The 26958-nt window shown below is 42.1% G+C and overlaps 1 protein-coding gene across 1 annotated transcript; it reads left to right on the top strand.

The window, feature by feature from the left end:
• The first annotated feature begins 10394 nt into the window (after positions 1–10394).
• Positions 10395–14570, top strand: CSTL1 (cystatin like 1). The gene is made up of 3 exons (XM_041732408.1): positions 10395–10613; positions 13604–13717; positions 14487–14570. The coding sequence occupies exons 1-3, from the start codon at positions 10395–10397 to the stop codon at positions 14568–14570; spliced, it is 417 nt and encodes a 138-aa protein (XP_041588342.1).
• Positions 14571–26958: the final 12388 nt, after the last annotated feature.

Below are 26958 nucleotides of genomic sequence, written 5' to 3' on the forward strand. Positions count from 1 at the left end.
ATTTCCTTTCACATTACTATTTTAATTTAATTGATTTAAATTTCTTTAATTAAAAGAATTTTTAGGAAAAAATTCACCCATTTCTACTCACTTGTTATGTATATGTTTCTGTAAATTCTTTATTAAACCTACAAAGATGCAGATGAGTATATATTTGTTTGTATTTTGTTTGTTGAGGATACATAAGCATTTTCTAGATTGCTACCAGTCTTTGCAATTCATTGTTAATGAATTAATGAATTAATGTTAATTCATTGCGTCAAATTTTATAGAACCCTTTCCAATTGTAGTGCATTCGGGTTTCATCCTATTTGCCTGTTATCAAAATAGTTATGTCTGTTCTAAAATAAAGAAGGGGTTTCCTATCAGTGGCCACACTGTCACAGGCTTACTTAGGGTGTGATGATAACATCTCATACTCAGTCTGAAAGAACTGAGTCTTTATAAGCCCACTCTGCACTGTTGTAGTGACTGCATTTGAAAAATATAGTAAATGCTCAGTATTCATGGATTCTATATTTGCCAATTTGCCTATTTGCTAAAATGTATTTGTAACTCCCAAATCAATACTATGCATTTCTGCAGTCACTTACGGACATGTACAAAGCAATAAAAAATTTGAGTGATGTGTTTGTTATACATGTTTTCAGCTCAGGCTGGACAAAGCAACATTGCTTTTTTTTTCTTCTAGCTTTCACACTGTAAATGTGTCCTTTTTGTAGTCTATTCAGTGTCATGTTTTTCACATTTTTGCACTTTTTGGATGATTTCATTCTTTAAAGTGGCCTCCAAACAATGTGCTGCAGTGCTGTCTGGTGTTCCTTAGCACATGAAGGTGATGCTGTGCCTTAGGGAGAAGATAGGTGTTAGTTAACCTTTGTTCAGGCACAAGTTACAGTTCTGTTGTCTATGACTTCAATGTTAATGAGTTAAGAATATATGTTAAATAAAATGTCTTTAAATAGAAACACATACAACACAAGGTCATGTGTTAATGAGGTGACAAAAATGTGACCAGAGACTCAAGAGAACCAAACCTGTGGTCATGGTTGACCCACCTCCTCTCCATCCCACTCACTACTCTCCTTTATGCTGCTCTTTGCTTTGGTCTAAATTTTACAAAGCAATTTCTTAGGAAAATAGACCAATAGGGTGGGGGTGGTTGCTCAGCTTGAGGTGGAGGGCAGAAGGTGAGTGAGGTCATGACATTTGTCCCCCGGTCCTTCAGACTTCTTGACATTCCGACGGCTCCCCTCACCTTCCAGCAAATGACAGCTCTGTTCCCTGGGATTCACTTGCACCTGCAGCCTTGTAAGTACCCCCTGTAAATAAACCTTCCTCTTATGTGTGTGCCTCTTATTTATTGACATATTTCCCAGCTTGTTGTATGAGACCCAAACTAGAAAAGGCCTGTATGAGAAAGGAAGATCTTGGGTCAGTCTCACTCAGGAACATGAATACAAGATTCTGAATGAGATATTAGCAAATATAACATGCATAAAAATATTAATGGTTATGGATGCAAGTGTGAAATGCTTAACTTCAAAACTCTTAGAAGTTTTTTTTTTTTTATTGTAGTTGACATTACAATGTCACATGAGTTTCAGGTGAAAACTTTTAGAAGTTTTAAATGAAAATACAGGAAAGTAGCTTCATGACCTTAGTTTCCTAAATGAGATCTCAAAACTGCAAACCATAAGAGAAAAAAATCAATACATTTACTCCATTAAAAGGAATCATTTCTTTTCATTAACATAGCATATAACTCAAATGGAAGGACAAAACCACAACCTCTCAGAAAAAGATATTTGCAGCAAATATACCCCAAAATAATTATTACTAAGGATAAAGAAATTCTACAAATCAATGGGAGCAAACAACCAAATGGAAAGATGGACAAAGGACTTGAACTTGGACACTTGGAGGGTACAACAAAGTGTTGCCTGCTTCAGCTCTTGCTGTTTGTTGCTTCAGGAGGGTGGCTGCTTGTTCACAGAAAAACAGAAGTTCAACAATAGAGCAGAAGCAGGAGCACAACAGTCTGCAGAGTTTGCATGCTTTTTATTTGCTTTTGAAATGAGATGTGATGGTTGCTTAAATGCCTGTTTAGGAAGCTGGTAAACCAATGCTGCACTGGAGAAAAGAGACCCAGGGCTGCACGAGGACGTTGGCCTGCCAACAAACCCTGCCACCCTCGGTCCCCAGGTGGAGGTCCTACAAAGACAGTGAGAATGTTCCGTGTCTTGTGACATCTCTGTCTTTCTGAGACTCATGATTTCTCAGGTTTCTTTGTCTGGAAGGGGAAAATATACACTGAGCCTTTTGGGGCAATATCAGCTCTGAGCCATCTGTAGTACCACCTTGTCATTGTTGACATTCTGAGCCTGCTGCTGGCCTTCTCCCCAGAACCAGCGGGCATCTCTAGCCAATGTCAGCTGTGTCCTTTTTCCGAAGCCCCACGGATGAGGGCTCAGGGGCTCGGGGCTGCAGTTGGGGCTGCCACTGACAGCCTAGGTAGACAGTGCTTTCCTGAAGCCTCACCTGGAAGAGTATTCAAGCAGGTATCCAGACTACAGATTGCTCCTTGCTGGGCTGGATGTGAAGGGCTTCTGGTGGCAGGGTGGGTCTCAAATAGATTTGCCTCTTGCCAAGATAATATCCAGGTCAGCAGCCAGTTGAGAGCAGAGCAAAGAAGAGTCTACCAAACAGTGCTCAAATACATAAATAGATAAACAGATAAATAAGTAACTAAGTAAGTAAATAAATGAATAGGGAGAAGAACCCAAATAAGAATGACCTTGCTGTTTGCAAAGATATATTTGTTCTCTGAGACTTATCACATCATGACCCTTCTCTATGCCCTATGTCAGTGGCAATGTGGATGGAGAGAGGGCAAGTGGAGGAAGTTCACAGGAAATAGCCTGTCTTACCTGCTTCACCTCCAAGCCTTCTAGAGGAGGTTTCCCCTTCTTATTGAAATAGCCAGCATGATTGAGCCCTATGTGCCAGGCACATCTGTACCTTTTATAACAATCTGATGTATTTACTATTATATGGATTTTAGAGTTGAGGAAACTGAGACTCAGAAGATAAAGCAGCTGTCAAGAAACAGTGGAAGGGCAGCCCCACTTCTGACTCTGCTCTGCAGCTCTCCTACCTGTCACAGCAGCACAAAGGACCCACAGTGAGATCAGAACTGACCAGGACAGATATCTAGACTCAGTCTGCCTGGGCAGGGATGGTCTACCTGGCTACCTGCCCTGGAACATGCCCAGCATCTTGGGGCATAGATTCTCACCTGCTAGATGATTTCCAGTTTGCTTCCTACTTTGGGGAACAATTGCACCTGCTTTGGGTTTCCAGGCAGAAGCATATCATGATGAGCAATGGTTTTGACCAGACTGATGAGTGGTCTGTGCAGGCCCAAGAGAACTGGGGTCAAGGAGGAGCTTGGGAAGTGCAACTGGAGTGGAGGGGCAGTAATGACAAGGTAAGATAAAGGGGTAGATTAAAAGCTACCGCCAGGAAACTCCCAGTCTCCAGACTCAGCTCACACAAGCAGAGCCATACTGCTGAAGTGATAAGACAAATTCGCCATCTGTTTCCTGCTAATTTTTTCCCTGGGAGCAGCCTAACAAAGAATTTCCAAGCCTAATTGGCAACAGGCCAAGCCAGGAAGTTGTGCTGCACGCAGACAGCCCTCCTAAACTCCCACCACATCACCCACATACCACACAGCTACAGGTTGACCTAAGACAAATTCCATGCCCTTGCCACCATGACTGCTCCAGCAGTGGCCCTGCTACCAGGTTCAGCCTACAAGTCAGAAGGCCAGATTTTCTGGCTTTTGGAAAAGATGCTATTCTTTCTTTCTTTTTTTTTTTTAATTTTTTATTTATTTATGATAGTCACACAGAGAGAGAGAGGCAGAGACACAGGCAGAGGGAGAAGAAGGCTCCATGCACCGGGAGCCCGACGTGGGATTCGATCCCGGGTCTCCAGGATCGCGCCCTGGGCCAAAGGCAGGCACCAAACCGCTGCGCCACCCAGGGATCCCTGATGCTATTCTTTCTTAAACACCAAGTACTAATGCAGCTGTCTTCCTCTGGATGGAGTAGCAGCAAATGAGAAGGTGGCTTGGGCCCAGGCAGGTGGGAGACTCTGAAGAGCAGGCCTCACTGTTCTCATACTTGCCCCTGTGTCACTCTGGAGAAGGGCAGCCTTTTCTTTCTCAGTGTCCTGAGTGTCAGTCATGGAAAGGGCCACAGTGGCCGCCATGTCTGTTCCATAGGAAGCTCTGTGCTTATTCTTGTATACACTTCATCCATCTATCCATCCACTTGTTCACCCACCTGCTCGCCTACTTATATATCCATCTATCTGTTCATCTCTCCACCTGTCCACTCACCCACTCATCTATCCATCCATCCTTCCATCCATCCATCCACCCATCCATCCATCTATCCATCCATCTACCTACCTACCTAGAAGGCTTTATTGAGGTATAATTGACATACAATAAACTGTACATAAAGTGCAAAACTTGATGAGTTTTGATGTGTTATCACCTGTGAGATCATCACTATACTTCATACATTGAACACATCTGTCACCCAAAGTTTCCTTATACCCCTTTGCATTCCCTCCCACTTACCCCTCCTTATTCTATGGACATACACAGACCCATATTTCCTATAATTTCAGGCTATAACTGGGGTCCCCATTTTCCATTCTTTTTTTGACCAAAATGGGGCTCCTATTTTTCACTTTTCCTGTGAACATAACCAGCCCAACAAATGTACCTTTATTCCATGGATAATCAGGGTCCCTAGTTTCTTCTTATCCTATGACTATAACCAGGCAACATAATTTCCTATTATTCTATGAAAATAAATAGGTTCTCTGTTTTCCTCTTGTTCTGTGGACATTACTGTGCCACATATACAGCCAGGTTCTCTACTTCTCTGTTATTTTATGGACATAACCAAGTTTTCTATTATGAGATAATAGAAAATATATGTATTGGTCTCTGCCTCTGGTTCCTGGCACAGAACCCCTGAAGTCCTTGTAATTTCCTAAGTGGTGAGAAGAGTACAAAGAGCATCTTTTGTTCTAATATTTGGTCTTTGACCCTGTCCTGGCACAGAGCTCCTGAAATCCTTGTGTTCTGTGTGACAGGAGTGCCTTTTGTTCTAATGAGATGACTTTGGCTAGGCTCCTGGATGGAGGCTGGTCACCAGAGAGAACAACTCATGGTTAAAGAGTTGGAATTTTCAGTCCTGCCCCCTATTCTCTTGAGAAGGAAGAAAGGCTAAACATGGAGTCAATGATAGATCATGCCTGTATGATGAATTCTCTATAAAATCTTAAAAGTACAGGGTTTGCAGAGCTTCCAGGTTGGTCATCATGTGAAGGTGCTTGGAGAGTTGCCCTCTGGAACAGAGAATGGAAACCTTGCACCCATTCCCATATACCTTGCCCTTCACATCCCTTCCATCTGGATGTTCATCTGTATTCTTTGTCATATTGTTTTATAATAAAATAACCTGGTAATAGTGTTTCCCTGAGTTCTATGAGCCACTCTAGCAAATTAATTGAACCCAGAAAGGAGGTCATGAGAACCGTGGATTTATAACCAGTTGGTCATGAGAATAGCTGACCGACCACCTGGACTTACACTTGACATCTGAAGGTGGTGATGGTGGGGCAATCTTGTAGTACTAAGCCTTTCATCTGTGGGGTCTGATGCTATCCCTAGGTATTGGTGTTGGAAAGAATTTCTTGTGGGGAAAAACCCACATATTTGGTAGCCAGAAGTGTCAGAAAGTATGTTTTGCAAGACAGGAGACTCACAAGAGAGAAAGAACGTAGGAAGAGCTGGGGTTTTTCCCTATGCAGGTGGGAAGCTAAGTTTTTCCTTTTTATCTACTTTCCCTTTCTCCATGGAAATATCCAGAGACCCTGCTTTCCACTAATTCCCTGGGCATGATCAGGCTCCCTGTATGCCCTATTAAATGGATATAATCATCCTTCCCATATCTTCCTTATGGACTTCCATAGATTTAACCAGGCCACATGTTTTCCCCTTATTCCACAGATATGGCCATATTTCCAATTTTCTTTTTATTCCTGAACCTCTAGCGTTTCTATTTTCCCTTTATTCCATGGGAAGCAATCAGACCTCATGCTTTTCCTTATTTCATGGTTACTATTAGGCTTCTTATTTTCTTCTTTGTGCATGGACATATCAGGTCCCCTGTTTTCTCTTCTTTTGTGTACACAACTAGAGGTTTTTCACACATTCCATAGTCATGACCAGGGTCCCTATATTCCCCTTACTACCTGGAAATATTTGTAGTCTCTATTTCTTTTTCTATGGATATGATGGGGCTGCTTATTTTCCTTTCATTCCGTAGATATGACCAAGGCACTCTGCTTATCACTTTATTCTGCTGACATAACTGGGTCCTCTACTTTGCCTAAATTACCAGGACACAGCCAGCACTGTATTTTCTCCTCATTCTGTGGGAATAATCAGGCTTAATATTTTCCCTTTCTTTGGATTTTATCAGGTTCAACGTTTTTCTCTCAGTTCATGGATATTGCCAGGCCCCTTATTTTCACCATATTCCATGGACACGATCAGGGTTGCCTGTTCTCACCCTCCACATTTTATGGGCATTGTATTATTGCCTTTTCTCGTAACTTATTCTGACTATAACCAGGCCATTCATTTTGTCTTTATTCCATGATTTTAACCAAGCCCCTTGTACCACAAATATTACCAGAATCCTATTTTCTCTTCATTCCATGGACATAACCAAAACCACCATTTCCCCCTCAATCTATGGAAATCAGCCATCCTCCTGTATTTTTCTTCTGATTCATGAATATGTTGCTGATCCCTATCTTCATCTTACCCCATGGATATTATCAGGTCTCCTATTTCTCACTTATTACACAGACATAACTGGGACACGTGTTTTCCCCTTAAGCTTGGAATTGACGAGGCCTCCTCTTTCCCGCCATTTCCATGGATGGGTTTATTTTCCTTCTTTCCTTCTCCAGGGACATGACCAGGGCCCCTTTCCCCCCTCCTTCTATGAACATAATCAATACTTCCTCTTTTCCTTTAATTCACAGTGTGGTAGGCTAAATAATGCCACCCCTCCACCCCAGAACTTTTGAGCATTGTCTTGTGGTAAAGAAGGAATTTACAGATGTGATTAAGTTCAAGATCTTGAGATGTGCATATCATTCTGGATTTTTCAAATGGGTTTCAAATGCCATCCATATATCCTTACAGGAGGGAGGCAGACAGAAGAGAAGAAGGGCATGTGCCCACAAAAGCAGAGATTAGAGTGGTGTGGCCACAAGCCAAGGAATGCTGGCAGCCAGTGGATTTCTCCCCAGAGCCTCTGGAGGGAGTACAGCCCTGCCAACACCTTAATTTGGGTCTTGTGAAAATGACTTCAGATTCCTGGCCTCCAGAATTGCTAGACAATACATTTCTGTTGTTTTAAGCCACTAAGTTCATGTTAATTTATTACAAAACCATTGGAAACTGGTGCACACGGACATATCTATGGTCCCAATTTTCTTCCTATTCTGTGGACAATTTAGTGGGTTGAATTGTGTTTCCCCAAAATATATGCACAAGTTCTAGCCCCTAGTACCCATGAATGTGAACTTATTTGGATACAGAGTCTTTGCAAACCTAATAAAAGTGTCCTGAGATGAGATCACATTGGATCTAGGGTAGGTTCTTAATTCAATGACTGGTATTCTTAGAGGAAGGAGAGAGAGATTGGAGACAAAAAGACAGAAAAGAAGGACAAAGAGAAGAAGTTTAATGTTCTGCACTTTCTTCTTATTCCATGGAAATTACTGGGGACTCATTTTTCCCTTACTTTATGGACATAGCCAAGGTGCATATTTCTTTAGGTAGATCAATTTTAAAAATGTATTTAGGCCTATGTTCATAGATTTTCTAACATGGTCCACTGAATGTTACTTTTCCTTCCTTAGGTTCCCAGTCCAATGGGTATCTCCCAGGTATCCAGGGCAATCCGAACACATTACTCCAAATCCTTATGTATCTATTTGACAATGATACTCCTGCAGCTCTATCTCAGGGTGTTCTAAAGTAGCCGCTTCCATCAGCTGGAGAAATTCTACAGGCAAGTTCTGAGGGACAGGTCCTAATAGGATTTTCACACTGGAGGGAGGCCTGGGGTCTGACAGAACACAGGCTTCAGCATGTGGGTTCAGAGTCTTGAAAGAATCACCCAGAGGATGTTTCTGAGCACTGACTGATGCCTGACCTGGGAACAGGTTGTTTGGCACATGGATTTAGTTTCCACCACAAACTAAGATTAGTAGTTTTTCCCATTCTCATATTATAGATGAAGAAACTGAGGCTCAGAGATGAACTGTCTCTCTCAGAGTCACCCAGCAAGAGATCTGAACCTGGGAGAGTTCGATTGCAAGGTGGTGCTGCATGTGTGCTGCTTCCTATTTATTTTTGAACATTTTAACTTTTATTTTGTGGAATTTAAGAGACAAAACAGATGAACATAGAAGAAGGGAAGGAAAAATAAAATAAGATGAAAACAGAGAGGAAGAAAACCATAAGAGACTCAACTCTAGAAACAAATTGAGGGTTCCTGGAGGGGAGGTGGGTGGGGGGATGGGGTAATTGGGTGATGCACTAAGAAGGGCACATGATGTAACGAGCATTGAGTGTTGTATGCAACTGATGAATCACTAAATTCTATCCCTGAAACTAGTAACACAGTAATGTTAACTAAATTGAATTTAAATAAATTTTTTAAAATTAACCTTTATTTTGAAATAATTTCAGACTTACCAAAAAAAGGCTACAAAAATAGCATCAAATATTCACCCCACTTTCCCAAATGTTAGCATCTCATGTAATTACAGTGCAATAGAAAAAAATTAAGAAATTAACATTGGTGCAGTGCTATGAACTGATTTATAGACTTGATTCACATTTCATTAATTGTCCCACTAACTTTTTTTCTGCTGTGGGACCCCATTTAGGATCCCACTTTAACAAAAGTTTTTAAAATGGGGAGCTATTATAGGCTTCTGGGTGCAGGTGATGAATTCAGGACAGGCTACCACTAAATATGTCACCATAGCACATTGAAGATCTTAAGCCGGAGTAGTTTGAGAAAACTGTGAAGCAGGAAGGGCACTCTGATCACCGACCCTCCCAACCTGAGCCCTTCTTCCCTGAAAACACAAGACAAATCTCCCATGGGAAAGGTACTTTCCATGTACCAGGAGGATGGGGGACGACATTTTATCCCCAGAGATGGGGGATAAGGCTGTATAATCAAACCTTACTACTTCTTCACCATTTATTACCCATAGTCAAAACCCAGTTGTCTTGTCAATTCTTCACACATTTATTGTTTCTTCGTCTACAAGGTTAATAAGCTTCTTGTGCTAGACACATCTTCATTCTCTTGTGAAGGATCCCATCCATATATAAAACATCAATAAAACCTGTATACTTTTCTTCTGTTAGTTTAATTCTTAGGCTGAGCCAGAGACCCAAAGAGGGTTGGGGAGAATTTTTCCTGCCCAAGATAAGCAGCACCTAACCTTCAGAGGTCTTCAGGATTAATTTCTGAGTAAGGATCAGAGTTTATTCACCCCCCCCTTCACAGAGAGGCTTATATTACCTCACAAAGGTCTGCTGGGGTCACACCAAAATAGCAAGAGCTACTGCCAGGGCCTGCAGGTACAGTGGGATCCAGCAGGCAGAAATCTGTGGTGCAAAAGGTGGCAGGTGCATAGAGAACCTATCTTTAAAGGAGGAACAGGGAATAGTTGATGGCTGGGTTAGACAGGTAGAACCCACAATAGGTAAGTAGAATGTATCAGCCCTGTCCATATCCCTGATTCCTCATATCCCAGTTCAAGTAATACCTTCTCCATAAGCCTTCCCCAATTCCCACAAATGGCAAATGGCACTTCTTTGTCCAATATACTTATGCATAGCACTATAAAGCTCTGTTCTGGGGACTTTCTCCTTGATAGATATGAAGGCAGGAAGAGGTTGCCATCTTGGCAGGTGTTTAGAAATCATGCTTGCCTGGATAATCTAAGAATCAAGTGGACATCATAAAATTGGAAAACGTTTGGACCTGAAAGAGTTGAGCTCAACCTGAGTTGAGATTTCCTGGGTTGGTTCTTCAGTCAAATTGTGGGCAGATCCTTGAAAGGATGAGTCTAGGGTCTCAATCTCTGCCTAACCTGGGCAAGCCCATTGGGCAAGGGCCACTGCAGACGGTGAATGAGCTGCAGTCTGGTCCCAATCCTGTCCTGGCAGGCGCAGTGGAGGAGGTTTTCGAGGCTGCAAGATGGGAGTTGGATGCTGTAGGAACCCTCTGTTGCTGTTGGCTGTCCTGGTCCTGGCAGCCAGGCTAGGTCATTTTCAAAGGTGGGAAGGCTTTCAGGAGAAGTCCACGAGTGAGACAAACATGAATTCAACACTCCAATTCTTCATTGAAAAATACAACAATGCTAGCAATGACACCTACTTATTTCAAGTCGACAAGCTACTTCAAAGTCAGATGCAGGTTTGTGCTTCAGTTTCTCTGGATGTGGGCAGTACCCACTTGGACATGCAGGAATATGGTATGGTTCCCAGAGAGAACCAAGTGATGGTTTCACAACTGGGGGGAGGCTTCACTTGGGATGAGCATGGTTTGGATGGTTTGGACTCCAGACTTGCCTTAGCTATGCTTTTGAAATGCTAGCCCGATGACAGGAATGAAACCCTAACCGTGTTACTGTTGGTCTGAAGGAAACATAGCCTCTGAGTTTCTCAACTGTTATTTCTTGGGAAGAATTGCCTTTTGTTCTGAAATTAGTCCTACCGGAGTGACAACAAATGAGAATGATTTTGTTTCCTTAAATGGTTTGCTTTGGCAAAATACAAATGTTCTCTATGGATTCCCACTTGACATAATTTTTCAATGTCCAGGGATGTAAAGTCTGGACTTTATAGCTGTATTATACAGAAATCTGGAATTGCACAGGGGTTTATTTGGGCAGAAGGGAGAAGGGAGTGAGAAACAGACTTCAACCAAATTATCTCTTTTATGTGTTTTACATACAAAGTCTCTCTGAAATGAATCAGTTGAGGACAACGGAGGAAAGAAAAGTTGTTTGAAAACTACTGTTGTGGGTCCAGCTTCCCCCCAACTTTACCTAGTAAACTATATCTAAGTTAGGTCAGAGGCAATAGCACATTTTAGTTCAATTAACCTGATTTGGAAAAAACAACAAACCACAATTGACAGGAGAAAAGATCTCTGATGGAGAGAGGGAGGCAGTGGGAACAGGAGAAACCAGCAAGGGTGGGGAGTAGAGAGGGGCAGGCAATGTTAGTGTGACACAAAGCAGGCCTGACATCACAGTGTGTGGACATCAGCCTGTCCCCGGCTCCATCACATACTCTTGTCCCAAGATGGAGGCCCATCAGGCCCAGGGACACTGAGGTGACTTGGCCACGAGGTGGCAGCTGTCAACCAAAGTTCTTGCCAAGTTGTTCTGTTCTCCCAGGTTAGTGCTCCCAAAGGTGAATCTGAGAATCCCAGGAGACATGTCTTGTAGAATCAGTCTATAATCATTCACAGTTAACTCTAAAAGAATAGTTTATGAATAAGCTTTTGTTGTCATTCAAATGGGTAAAAGCACAGAATGTGTGTGACTCTGGGTGGCTGGGTGACCTGAAGTAAGGGTCCTTTTGCCAAGTGGTTGTGTCCATCAACACTTCACAGAGGGGTGTAGGAGGTGGGCCTGCCAGGCTGCTGCACCCAGGTTCCAGGTCTCTTTAATTGTGAGATCTATGTCAAGCGCCATCCAGGCCTGTTTCCTTACCACCAAGTGGGCAGAATAACAGTGAAGCAGCACTAGGGAAAATATTTGTGTTACTATGATGATTCCTCTTACTATCTAGCAATCCAGTCTAATAATGAATAAGCAAACACTTTGCGCACTGGAATTCCAGTGTTTTCGATTTTTCATACCTATGGAGTGTGCTGAAGGTCAGTGTGAAAGCCCTGTAAGATGCCAATGCCTGGATGTAACTCTCCTTTGATGAAGAGCTTGGAGCCCTGCATCCTGAGGTTCTTCAGGTGGCGGATGCTGGGACCAGGATGGTGATACAGCCCTCAGGCTTCCTTCCCCTGCAACCACCCTGAGCTTTTCTGGGGGCATTTTCCTCCAGGGGGCAATGTGGGCACTCTCTCCCTCTACCACTTTGCTACTAGGGAGAGTATCAAGCCTTTGCCTTTGGTTTTATCTGACATTGGGACAAGGAAGTAGGGGACTTCCAGGAGCTTCTCCCCTCCCCTCCTTCATGTCGACTTGAGGGACCCAGCTGTTCCACAGAATCATCAAAGCATTTGCTGGAGTTTCACTTGAAGGTGTGGATCCCCCCTGCTACACAGAGCTTTCCTGCCCTTAGAGTCCTCAGAGCCTGGCACTTGAACATGAGCACAGGAAGACAGATCCCAATAGCCTGGAATTGCTTTGGTGTAGGTTCTCCATGGTTTATGCATTCACTGTTTGCATACACCCCAGGAGGAAATTGGCACTAGTCTCCCCATTCTCTAGATGAGGAAACTGAGTCAGGGAGGTGGCAGGGCTTAGCCAAGGAGATAGAGTTGGCAGAGGAAAAAGCCAGAACTCGAGCACAATTCTTCTGTCTTCTGCTCTGTTGCTTTCCTGACTCCATATCTGCTTCAGAGTGATGTTCCCCACATTTTGCTAAAACATTTAATAATTCATAATAAGTTATGTTAAAATTTGCTTTGGTGAGATGCCTGCTTCTCTTTAGCCCATGAACAACTCCTTGAGCAGGTACAATTGTTATCTGGACTCTGTAGTTTTTTTTTTGTTTTTGTTTTTTTATAAATTTATTTTTTATTGGTGTTCAATTTGCCAACATATAGAGTAACACCCAGTGCTCATCCCGTCAAGCGCCCACAACTCTGTAGTTGAAGAAAAGGAGATTGCCGGGGATTTGCTCTAGGGCTCAGTGTTAGTACAAGGGAAATGAATGCCCCAAAGCAATTCAGTTTCTAAGCCTGTGTTTTTTTAGCTGTGTTGGTAAACTGCTTTCCGTCAGGTTGGTTGGGAAGGAGAGTAGGGAGGGAGGACATGGATGAAGTTGAGGGACAGGATGCACCCCTATACATTCTGAGGATTATGTGTACAGATATAGGGTATCCTGGGGCTGTCGGGCAGCCAAGTTCCATGATTTGCCAATCCTTCATCCTGAGTATGGAAGGGAGATGGGTGAGAAGCCATCTGTGGCTTGCAGAAATGAAGCTAGTCCAGACCGAGGGGAAGGGCTCTGCACATGCTGGGGACTGACTAGTGGCCTCAACTGTCACTGTCCATTCTCCAGCTGGGAGGCAAAGTGGGAGCCATGCTTTTAGTGGATGAGCTCTGAGAACAGGTATTGTGGTTCCTTAGTCTTCATCTTCTAGATTTTCCGGGTGAGAGTCAGCAACTGGATAGTTGGAGTCAATGCTAACAGTGCCACGTTTCTTGGTAGCTGACGACTGGAGTGGAGTATATGGTAACTGTGAAGATTAGCCGGACCAAATGCAAGAGGAATAGCACAACAAAAAATTCATGCCCCATTCAAAGCAAAAACAAGCTGAAAAAGGTGTGTGGTGGCAGTCACTTGAGTCGGGACTTGTGATCAAACGGGGAAAAGTAAACTTTTAAAAAGTAGACCAAAACTGGACATTGACAATTTTTCTAGCTGTGTGGATATGGGCTTTAGAGCTGCCTGATGCCATTAGGGGTACGCAGAAGTGGGGGGAAGGCTCTCTAATTAGGCAGTCTCTCTACCCTGAGCTGTCATAGCTCTGGCCACAGTCCTCCAGTCTCCTTCCCTGGCAGTTTTACCCCAGCCCTCAGTGGGAAGTAGTTTAGTTTCCCTTGGGCTTCACTCTGATCTCAGCTTATGCTCTCAAGGTCCTTGGGGATTGTCTAGTTTCCTTTTTGTCTTCCAACCTCTGCCTATGTTTTCTGGCTTTTCCCAGTCCCTCCTGGTGCTGCCACCCAGAAGCTGGCAGACACAAAGTCTACCAGAAGCAAAAGGACTTGAGGCAGTGGGCAATGCCTCTGTCCCAGGCTGTCCTGCCAGGACTTCATCCCAGTGTCCCGCTGGGCTATAGGCTTCAGGTGCACCCGTTCCACATCCTAAGTGACTGAGTAGGGGGTGCCCAGGGTGACATCCCTGTTCAGGTTGGCCCCACCCCACCCCCATCATGTGACTATGAGCAGATTCCCCTCCCCACCCATGTGGTCGTTATCCAGACACAGTGACTGGTCCAGATTTCCCAGATAAAGGCTTGTTGGGGGGCAGGAGCCTTTTGTTCATCTTCAAAAATATTTCCCTGAAAACTGTTTTCTTTCTCTTTCCGCAGAGTTTCATTTGTGACTTTTTGATGTACACTGTGCCCTGGATGAACTATTACCAACTCTGGAATAATTCTTGTCTGGAGGCTTGAATGCATTAGTGCAAAGATCTTTGATGAAAACTTAGATGCCAACTGTGCACTTTCTATTAGACTTCTGCAAGGCCTCATTCCTCTTGGCAAGGTCTCCACACACCTGCTCTCACTCATGCACACATGCACACTCACATATGCACTCACATACATTCATGTACACACTCACACACTCACTCAGGGGGCTGATGCAATTTGAACAGAAGGATATCAACTCTTTGGAGGAAACTCATAGTTCTTCTACTTCAGTGCATGTCTCTGAGGCGCTTAGTTTCAGGTACATCCTGACCTCTGGTCTGAGCTTCCAGGGGCTCTGTTTCTTCCCCATACTCTCTGTGACTTATACATTTTTGTGAGTGTGGCTGAGGTCCCCAAGTTCACCAGTCCAGAAACTCAGTAGAGGGACCCTCAGGATTTCAGCGCAGTTAGTTGTACTCGCAGCTGTGCCTTAATTACAGTGAAAAGGTACAAGACAAAAACAACAAAAGAAAAAGGCTAATGTGGAGAAGTTTCAGGGAACTAGGTGTAGGTTTTCAGAGTGCTTTCCTGGTGCACTTAGTTCCCCAACAGTGAGTTGTGATAACACGTTGAAATATGTTTCCCAGAGAAGCTCTTTAGAGATTCAATGCCACAGGTTTTCCCTGGAGCTGCACTAGGCAACCCTCTGCCTAGGATATGTCCAAATTTTAGGCTCCCAGAAGGAAAGCAGGTATTCAGCATAAATCACACTGTATAAACAGTATAGACACAATGAGGTCCTCTCATCACTTAGGGACAGGATTGTATCAGTTTAGGGAACTGTTGGCAATCCAAGTTCCCAAGCTCCAACCAAGGCCAACTTTACAAGTGGGCCTTTCCAAGGACAGCAGTCTGGACTAGCTGTACGAACTCTTTATTTCACAGAGAGTTCCCGAGCCTCCCATGTGCTCACTGCTGGAGGAATGAGACAGTGTCTTCCCTCATGTGACTCATAGTTGAGCAAAATAGGTATACACTGGAACAGAAATGGGGAGCAGATGAAGGCTGAGAACCTCCTCAGGGACCAGACCCACCAACACACTTATAATGGAAACTTGAGAGATGATTTCCAAAGGGGGAGAGTAAACACACAAATAAGAACCTCAAATTCACCTGAGTGGCTTAAGAGAGAAGGGAAAGTGGACGTGCAGTGGTAAAAGTGGTGAATTTCTCATGCAAGAGAGAAGCCAGACACATCCAGTTCTGCAAATCTAATGTCATTGAGGGTTGAGTGGGTGTCTTTCATGGGCATGCTGTCCTTACTTTCTTTTCTTTTTTTTTTTATTGAAGTTCGATTTGCCAACATATAGTGTAACACCCAGTGCTCATTCCGTCAAGTGCCCTCCTCAGTGCCCATCACCAAGTTACCCTATCCCCCTTGCCTACCACCCCTTCTACTACCCTTTATTGTTTCCCAGAGTAAGGAGTCTCTCATGTTTTGTCATCCTCTCTAATTTTTCCCACTCATTCCCCCTCCTTTTCCTTATAATCCTTTTCACTATTTCTTATATTCCCTGTATGAGTGAAACCATATAATGTTTGTCCTTCTCTGATTGACTTACTTCACTCAGCATAATACCCTCCAGTTCCACCCACGTTGAAGCAAATGGTGGGTATTCATCCTTTCTGATGGCTGAGTGTCCTCACTTTCTTATTTGGTTATCACAACAACCTATGAAATGGCAACTCTCACCTCCATGTCACAGGTGAGGAGCCTCTTTCCAGATCCTACCATCTTGGCTGAGTTTGGCCTGTTTGAACTTGTTTACAAATGGAATCATACAGCATAAAATAATATATTTTATTTCTGGCTCCTTTCATGCAACATAATCCTTTCTTTTTATTTAAATTCAATTTGTGAAGATAAAGTATATCATTACTTTCAGATGCAGTTTGCAATAATTCATCAGTTGCGTGTAACACCCAGTGCTCATCACATCACTTGCCCTCTTTAATGTCCATCACTCAGTTTTCCCATCCCCCCACCCTCCACAGCTTCAGCAGCCTTCAGTTTGTTTCCAAGAGTTAAGAGCCTCTCATGGTTTGTCTTCCTCTCTGATTTTTCCCCACTTAGTTTCTCCTCCTTCCCTTATGGCCCTCTGGACTATTTCTTATATTCTTCTTTTTTTTTAAATAAATTATTTCTTATTGGTGTTCAATTTAGCAACATACAGAATAACACCCAGTGCTCAACCCGTCAAGTGCCCCTGTTAGTTCCCATCACCCATGCACCCCCACCCCCCACCCTCCTCCCCTTCCACCACCCCTAGTTCGTTTCCCAGAGTTAGGAGTCTTTTTCTTTTCCCTTCCCTTATATTCACTTTCACAATTATTTATATTCCCCAAATGAATGAGAACATACACTGTTTGTCCTGCTCCGATTGACTTACTTCACTCAGCATAATACCCTCCAGTTCCATCCACGTTGAAGCAAATGGTGGGTATTTGTCATTTCTAATGGCTGAGGAATATTCCATTGTATACATAAACCACATCTTCTTTATCCATTCATCTTTCGATGGACACTGAGGCTCCTTCCACAGTTTGGCTATTGTGGACATTGCTGCTAGAAACATCGGGCTGCAGGTGTCCCAGCATTTCATTGCATCTGAATCTTTGGGGTAAATCCCCAACAGTGCAATTGCTGGGTCGTAGGGCAGGTCTATTTTTAACTCTTTGAGGAACCTCCACACAGTTTTCCAGAGTGGCTGCACCAGTTCACATTCCCACCAACAGTGTAAGAGGGTTCCCTTTTCTCCGCATCCTCTCCAACATCTGTTGTTTCCTGCCTTGTTAATTTTCCCCATTCTCACTGGTGTGAGGTGGGATCTCATTGTGGTTTTGATTTGTATTTCCCTGATGGCAAGTGATGCAGAGCATTTTCTCATGTGCGTGTTGGCCATGTCTGTGTCTTCCTCTGTGAGATTTCTGTTCATGTCTTTTGCCCATTTCATGATTGGATTGTTTGTTTCTTTGGTGTTGAGTTTAATAAGTTTTTTATAGATCTTGGATACTAGCCCTTTATCTGATACGTCATTTGCAAATATCATCTCCCATTCTGTAGGTTGTCTTTTAGTTTTGTTGACTGTATCGTTTGCTGTGCCGAAGCTTCTTATCTTGATGAAGTCTAAATAGTTCATTTTTGCTTTTGTTTCTTTTGCCTTTGTGGATGTATCTTGCAAGAAGTTACTGTGGCCAAGTTCAAAAAGGGTGTTGCCTGTGTTCTCCTCTAGGATTTTGATGGAATCTTGTCTCACATTTAGATCTCTCAACCATTTTGAGTTTATCTTTGTGTATGGTGAAAGAGAGTGGTCCAGTTTCATTCTTCTGCATGTGGATGTCCAATTTTCCCAACACCATTTATTGAAGAGACTGTCTTACTTCCAATGGATAGTCTTTCCTCCTTTATCGAATATTAGTTGACCATAAAGTTCAGGGTCCACTTCTGGATTCTCTATTCTGTTCCATTGATCTATGTGTCTGTTTTTGTGCCAGTACCACACTGTCTTGATGACCACAGCTTTGTAGTACAACCTGAAATCTGGCATTGTGATGCCCCCAGCTATGCTTTTCTTTTTTAAAATTCCCCTGGCTATTCGGGGTCTTTTCTGATTCCACACAAATCTTAAAATAATTTGTTCTAACTCTCTGAAGAAAGTCCATGGTATTTTGATAGGGATTGCATTAAACGTGTAAATTGCCCTGGATAACATTGACATTTTCACAATATTAATTCTTCCAATCCATGAGCATGGAATATTTTTCTATCTCTTTGTGTCTTCCTCAATTTCTTTCAGAAGTGGTCTATAGTTTTTAGGGTATAGATCCTTTATCTCTTGGGTTAGGTTTATTCCTAGGTATCTTATGCTTTTGGGTGCAACTGTAAATGGGATTGATTCCTTAATTTCTCTTTCTTCAGTCTAATTGTTAATGTATAGAAATGCCATTGATTTCTGGGCATTGATTTTGTATCCTGCCACGCTACCAAATTGCTGTATGAGTTCTAGCAATCTTGGGGTGGAGGCTTTTGGGTTTTCTATGTAGAGTATCATGTCATCGGCGAAGAGGGAGAGTTTGACTTCTTCTTTGCCAGTTTGAATGCCTTTAATGTCTTTTTGTTGTCTGATTGCTGAGGCGAGGACTTCCAGTACTATGTTGAATAGCAGTGGTGAGAGTGGACATCCCTGTCTGGTTCCTGATCTTAGGGGAAAGGCTCCCAGTGCTTCCCCATTGAGAATGATATTTGCTGTGTGCTTTTCGTAGATGGCTTTTAAGATGTCGAGGAAAGTTCCCTCTATCCCAACACTCTGAAGGGTTTTGATCAGGAATGGATGCTGTATTTTGTCAAATGCTTTCTCTGCATCTAATGAGAGGATCATATGGTTCTTGGTTTTTCTCTTGCTGATATGATGAATCAAATCACATTGATTGTTTTACGAGTGTTGAACCAGCCTTGTGTCCCGGGGATAAATCCTACTTGGTCATGGTGAATAGTTTTCTTATTGTGTTGTTGGATCCTATTGGCTAGTATCTTGTTGAGAATTTTTGCATCCATGTTCATCAGGGATATTGGTCTGTAATTCTCCGTTTTGGTGGGGTCTTTGGTTTTGGAATTAAGGTGATGCTGGCCTCATAGAACGAATTTGGAAGTACTCCATCTCTTTCTATCTTTCCAAACAGCTTTAGTAGAATAGGTTTGATTTCTTCTTTAAACGTTTGATAGAATTCCCCTGGGAAGCTATCTGGCCCTGGACTCTTGTGTCTTGGGAGGTTTTTGATGACTGCTTCAATTTCCTCCCTGGTTATTGTCCTGTTCAGGTTTTCTATTTCTTCCAATTCCAGGTTTGGTAGTTTGTGGCTTTCCAGGAATGCGTCCTTTTCTTCCTGATTTCCTAATTTATTGGTGTAGAGCTGTTCATAATATGTTTTTAAAATCGTTTTTATTTCCTTGGTGATGGTAGTGATCTCTCCTTCCTCATTCATGATTTTATTAATTTGAGTCTTTTCTCTCTTGTTTTTAATAAGGTTGGCTAATGGTTTATCTATCTTATTAATTCTTTCAAAGAACCAACTCCTGGTTCTGTTGATCTGTTCCACAGTTCTTCTGGTCTCGATTTCATTGAGTTCTGCTCGAATTTTAATTAACTCTGTTCTTCTGCTGGGCGTAGGGTCCATCTGCTGTTTCTTCTCTAGCTCCTTTATGTGTAAGGTTAGCTTTTGTATTTGAGTTCTTTCCAGTTTTTGAATGGATGCTTGTATTGCGATGTATTTCCCCCTTCGGACTGCTTTTGCTGCATCCCAAAGATTTTGAACGGCTGTGTCTTCATTCTCATTAGTTTCCATGAATCTTTTTAATTCTTCCTTAATTTCCTGGTTGACCCTTTCATCTTTTAGCAGGATGGTCCTTAACCTCCACGTGTTTGAGGTCCTTCCAAACTTCTTGTTGTGATTTAGTTCTAAATTCAAGGCATTATGGTCTGAGAATATGCAGGGGACGATCCCAACGTTTGGTATCGGTTCAGACCTGTTTTGTGACCCAGTATGTGGTCTTTTCTGGAGAAAGTTCCATGTGCACTTGAGAAGAATGTGTATTCGGTTGAGTTTGGATGTAAAGGTCTGTAGATATATGTGAAATCCATCTGGTCCAGTGTATCATTTAAAGCTCTCATTTCTTTGGAGATGTTGTGCTTAGAAGACCTATTGAGAGTAGAAAGAGGTAGATTAAAGTCCCCAAGGATAAGTGTATTATTATCTAAGTATTTCCTCACTTTGGTTATTAATTGGTTTAAATATTTGGCAGCTCCCACATTCGGGGCATATATATTGAGGATTGTTAAGTCCTCTTGTTGGATAGATCCTTTAAGTATGATATAGTGTCCCTCTTCATCTCTCACTACAGTCTTTGGGGTAAATTTTAGTTTATCTGATATAAGGATGGCTACCCCTGCTTTCTTTTGAGGCCCAGTTGAATGGTAAATGGTTCTCCAACTTTTTATTTTCAGGTTGTAGGTGTCCTTCTGTCTAAAATGAGTCTCTTGTAGACAGCAAATAGATGGGTCCTGCTCTCGAAGGGAAAAGAAATGTGTGGGAAATATCAGGAAGGGAGACAGAACATAAAGACTCCTAACTCTGGGAAACGAACTAGGGGTGGTGGAACGGGAGGAGGGCGGGGGGGTGAGGGAGGAATGGGTGACGGGCACTGGGGCGGACACATGCCGGGATGAGCACTGGGTGTTTTTCTGTATGTTGGTAAATTGAACACCAATAAAAATTAATTTATAAATAAAAATAAAAAATAAAAATATAAATAAATAAATAAATAAATAAATAAATAAATAAATAAATTTTGACAGTGAAAAAAAAAAAAAGATGGGTCCTGCTTTCTTATCCAGCCTGAAACCCTGCGCCTTTTGATGGGGTCATTAAGCCCGTTCACATTCAGAGTTACTATTGAGAGATATGAGTTTAGTGTCATCATGATATCTATTCAGTCCTTGTTTTTGTGGATTGTTCCACTGAACTTCTTCTTAAAGGGGAATTTTAAGAGTCCCCCTTAAAATTTCTTGCAGAGCTGGTTTGGAGGTCACATATTCTTTCAGTTCCTGCCTGTCTTGGAAGCTCTTGATCTCTCCTTCCATTTTGAATGAGAGGCTTGCTGGATAAAGTATTCTTGGTTGCATGTTCTTTTCATTTAGGACCCTGAATATATCCTGCCTGCCCTTTCTGGCCTGCCAGGTCTCTGCTGTTACCCTAATATTCTTCCCCATTAAAGTCAGGGATTTTTTGTCTCTTGCTGCTTTAAGGATCTTCTCTTTATCTTTGGAATTTGCAAGCTTCACTATTAAATGTCGAGGTGTTGAATGGTTTTTATTGATTTTAGGGGCGGGATCTCTCTATTTCCTGGATCTGAATGCCTGTTTCCCTTCCCAGATTTGGAAAGTTTTCAGCTATGATTTGTTCAAGTGCATATTCTGGCCCTCTGTCCCTTTCAGCGCCCTCGGGAACCCCAATTAAACGTAGGTTTTTCTTCCTCAGGCTGTCGCTTATTTCCCTTAATATATCCTCATGATGTTTTGTTTGTCTCTTTTTTCCTGTTTCCCTCTTTGCCATCAACTTGTCTTCTATGTCACCACTCATTCTTCCACCTTGTTAACCTTCGTCATTAGGACTTCTAGTTTGGATTGCATCTCATTCAATTGATTTTTAATTTCTGCCTGATTGGATCTAAATTCTGCAGTCATGAAGTCTCTTAAGTCCTTTATGCTTTTTTCTAGAGCCACCGTAGCTGTATAGTAGTGCTTCTGAGCTGGCTTTCTGACATTGAATTGTAATCCAGATTTTGTAACTCGGTGGAGAGAGGACTGTTTCTGATTCTTTCTTTTGAGGTGAGATTTTCCTTCTAGTCATTTTGCTCAGTGCAGAGTGGCCAAAAACAAGTTGTGTTGGGAAAAGGAGAAAAAGAGAGGAGAGAAAGAAGGAAAGAAAAGAGAAAAAGAAAGAAGTAAAAAGGAAGAAAAAAAGGAAAAAAGAGAAGAAAAAGAGAAAGAAAAAGAAAGAAAGGGGAAAAAAGGGTGGGGGAAGCAATCAGAAATCAAAAAGAAAAACACATGGGGGGAGTATCTTCTGATTCTGTATACTTTAAGTCCCTTGACTTCCCCTGGAACTTGTCCGTCCAACAGGTCTTCTGGGGAGGGGCCTGTTGTGCTGATTTTCAGGTGTTAGCACTTGGGGGAGCTGCTCTGCCCCTGCCTGGTGCAGGGCTCAGGGGGGGTTGTTCACCCCGTGAGGCCCCAGGAGGAACAACCGCAGTGGCGGGGCCAGCTCTGCAGCCCTGGAGTCAGCTCTCGCAGTAGCTCCGGGGCTCTCCGTCTGCAGGGCCTGGAGGCTCCGGGCGGGGCCGCTGATCTGCTCAGCTCGGGGCAGGAGCGTCCTTGTTGTCCTGGGCCCTCTCGGCCTCTGCCTGTCCCTGGGGGAGGCCGGATCCTGGGCTGTGTCCCCGCGCCCTGTGCCCCGGGGCCTGCGCTGTTGGATCCGCGCTCCCGCCCCGCAGCCCCCTCCTCGGAGCCGCCACCCGAGCCCCTCCGAGCTGCTCCGGTCCCGCCGAGCGCTGAAGCCCTTAGGGAGCTCGGCGCATCTCCCCGGGGCGCAGGTGCCTGTTAGTGTCCCGGGGAGCCCGAGGGCATCCCCGCCCTCCTGGGTCCTGCTCCAACTCCCTGCGGGCCCCTTTCTGCCGGGAAGGTTGGTGCAGCTCCTGCTTCTCCGGGATGGGGCTCTCCTGTCCTGGGGACACTCGCCCCGGCCTCAGCCCCGCTCCTCGCGGGCCCCTCCCCCTTGGAGGCCTTTTGTTTCTTTATTTCTTTTTCCCCGTCTTCCTCTCTTGATAGAAACGCGAACTCTTCTCACTGTAGCATTCCAGCTGGTCTCTCTCTAAATCTCAGGTGAATTCGTAGATTTTCAGGATGATTTGAGGGTTATCTAGGTAATTTGGTGGGGACAGGTGACTTGGGGACCCTACTCTTCCACCATCTTAACACCTGGGTTTTAATAGAAAATCAATAGTCCTACTTAGAATGAGAAAAATGTCAACTTAAATGAGAAACGACAATGAACTGATGCTAACATAGAGATTACACATCTTAAAATCACTGAGAAAGATTTTAAAGCAGTCATCCTAAATGTGCTGCAATAACCATTTATCCACATACCTCAAACAAATGAACGAATGGGAAGTCTCAGCAAAGATAGACAATCTCAGCAAAGAAATAGAAAGTGCAAAGAAAAACAAGTAGAAATATTAGAATTGAAAAGTTCAATAACTGAAATACAAAATTAAATGGATGGAGTTACCAGTGGAATGGGAGGAATAGAGGAAAAATAAATGAACTGGAAGTGAGAATAATGAAAACTACCCAATCTGAATAATGGTGAGAAAATTGACCAAATACAAATGAATAGAATGTCAGAATATGGTGAAACTATTACAATATCTAACACACTGTAATTGCAGAAGGAGAGGACAGAGGTGAACTAAGAAACTATTTGAAGAAATTACGGCTGATTACTTTTGAAATTCGGCAAAATACCTATACCTGTAGATTCAAGAAAGTGAGTAAATCCTAAACAGGATAAATTCAAATATACAGCAAAACACATCAGAGTTAAACTTCTGAAATTTAAAGACAAATAAAAAAGATCTTGAAAGCAGTGAAAGAGAAAATTCACCTTAGCTTTAGGGGTAAAAACCCAATTTGAATTTCAACATATTTCTCATAATAAACCATGCAGAAGTGCTCCAGTGTTTTTCAGAGAGAGAAGACTCAAATTAATAAAATCATGAGAAAAGAGAGATCACTACTAACACCAAGGAAATACAAACGATTTTAAAAACATATTATGAGCAGCTATACGCCAATAAATTATGCAATCTAGAAGAAATGGACACATTTCTGGAAAACCACAAACTACCAAAACTGGAACTAGAAGAAAGAGAGGCTAAAAGAAAAGAAAACTGTCAACCCAGAATCATATATACACCAAAAATATCCCTCAGGAATAATGGGGAAATAAGCCATTCTCACATGGAAGGAAACTAGGGAATCTGCACCAGAAGACCTATATTAAAATAATAGCTAAAAGAAGTTCTCTAAATATAAAGGAAATTTAAAAGAAGGAATCTTAAAGTATCAGAAAAGAACATAAAAAGTGTAAATATGGGTAAATACAATAGGATTTCTTGAGTTTTCTAAATTATGCCTGATGGTTAAAGCAAAAATTATATCATTTTAAAATGTGGTTCACAATGTATGTAAAAGAAATATTTAGGGCATTTGTAAATGAGGAATAATAATGGGCTGTAAAGGGAGGTAAACTTCCTACATTTCACTCAAACTGGTAAAATATCAACACCAGTAGGCTGACAAGTTATATATTTATGTCATATCTAGAGCAACCACCTAGAAGGCTATGCAAAAAGATAAATGCTCACAAACAGCATAGATACGTAAAAATGGAATTCTTTAAAAAATGTTCAAGTAACACAGGAAGAAATAATAAAACAGAAACAAAATACAGAGAGAAGAAAAATGAAATAGCAGACTTAAGTCCTAAATATCAGTAATTATATTAAATGGTATGTGTAAGCTATCTGTAAATGGTCTAAATAAGTCAATTAAAAGACAGAAATTGGTAGAGTGGATTAAATAACACATGACCCAACTATATGCTGTCTACAAGAAACTTACTTCAAATATAGTGATATGGGTAAGTTGATAGTGAAGTGATGAAAAAATTATATTACGTAAACACTAAAAGAAGAGAAACTATATTAATATCAGATAAAGTAGACCACAGAACAAAGAAAATTACCAGAGTTACAGAGGGACATTACATAATGACACATCCTTTGGAAAATAGTTTGGTGCTTTCTTTTTCAAAAAGAAAAAAATCCTAAAATATACTTTAACATATGGTGCAGCACTTGTACTCCTCGGCGTTTAATGCAGAGAATTGAAAGCTTACTACATCCGCACAAAAACTTATACATGATTGTTCACAGAACTTTATTTGTAAAAGTTGAAAACAAACACATCCTAAGTAGGTAAATAGTATACTGTGGAATATTACTTAACAATTAAAAGAAAATAAGGTACTGATAACATGATACACATTGGATGGATCTCAAGGGCATTACCAGAAATCTCAAAAGGTCACATACTTGATTCCACTTCTCAAATTGACACAACTAAAGAGATGAAGAATAAATTAGTGGTTGCAAGGAGTTTCAGATGGGAAAAGAGAGGTATGACTCTAAAGGGGTAGTTCAGAGCATCCTTGTGGTGATGGAATAGTTTTATATCTTGATTGTGGTGATAGTCACATAAATCTATGTAAACAACAAAATTACACACATGCAAACTATACCAGTGTCAATTTCCTGCTTGTGATATTTTTCTATGGTTACAAAAGATGTGACCATGCAAGAAAGCTAAATGAAGGGAACAAGAGAACTCTCTGTACTATTATAACGTTCTTCTTTTTATTCTTTCGAAATAAAAAATTGAAAAAAAAATCACTGGGCTGAGAAAACCAAAAGATCAATGGGCACAAATGTTCTACCTTTCCTTTGTTCTACCTCAGGTTAATAACTCTTGCCTTTAGGCAAAGCAGCCAAAATGCCAGCAGGGAGTTGAATGACTGATTAGTATTAAATCATGATTGCTACCAACAGTGTTGTTACTAATTAATTTTTTTGAATATTTGCTTTGTTAAGTAATTTACATATGCTATGATCATTAATAATTATAACTACTCTAAAAATAGATATTATTTTTAGTTAAAGATGAGGAAACTGTAGGTTAACATTTTCCTGGATAGTTGGTAGAGGGGAGTCCTACCTGGGTCCCACCTAAAACAGGGTCCTGAGCATTTCAGAACTTTGGTAAGAAGTGTAAAAGACAAAAATATTGTTCTCTCAAAGCTCCCAGCTATCTCCATCTGGTAGAGACTGATGTGTCTATTTTGCATCCCTGTACACAGCTCACATGGAGAAAGAATACCCGGGTGGCACTCTGCCTTTATCTTCTCACATATTCTCTTTCTGTGCACACTAACTCCAAATGCAGCACCTATGCCCCCTTAATCTCTGACTGTTCCCTCTTCCTCAAGCCACCTCAGGCCAGTGGTTCCAGAGAATTACTGCCTCATACGAGCTTTCCTGCAACCAGTAACTGACTGAGATTGTTGCATAAATACCCACCAATTTCCTCTTCTTTCAGGTAGTTGTGTGTGTGTGTGTGTGTTTGTGAGAGAGAGAGAGAGAGAGTTGTGATTGTGTGTGTGTGTGTGTGTGTGTGTGTGTGTGTATTCTATAACATCCCTAGAGTTCCCCAGTGGTATTAAGCCAAGTGGCTTTTCCCTCAGTTACTGGGGATGAGATCTTTTTCTCCCTTATTGGATGTGAATGAGGATAGATGTGACCTAGTGAGCTGCTGGCAGCCCTCTTGAGACCACGTGGAGGAAGTGGAATGAAGAAGATGAAATTGTTGACATTGTTTAAAATCTTGAATCAAGCTGTTGGCTGGGGGGTAGGGTGGTGGTGTTCATTCCCCAGTCCTAATATGGCACTCATGGAGAGTGAGTCTTTTTTTTAAGATTTTATTTATTTATTCATGAGAGACAGAGAGAAAGAGAGGCAGAGACACAGGCAGAGGGAGAAGCAGGCTCCATGCAGGGAGCCTGAGGAGAAAACTCGATCCCAGGACTCTAGGATCACTCCCTGGGCCGAAGGCAGGTGCCAAACCGCTGAGCCACCCAGGGATCTCCAAGAGTGAGTCCTTTTAATATAGTATTGTTAGCTTTTCTCCATCATCAG

This window comes from Vulpes lagopus, chromosome 18, assembly GCF_018345385.1.
Source record: "Vulpes lagopus strain Blue_001 chromosome 18, ASM1834538v1, whole genome shotgun sequence".
NCBI lineage: Eukaryota > Metazoa > Chordata > Mammalia > Carnivora > Canidae > Vulpes > Vulpes lagopus.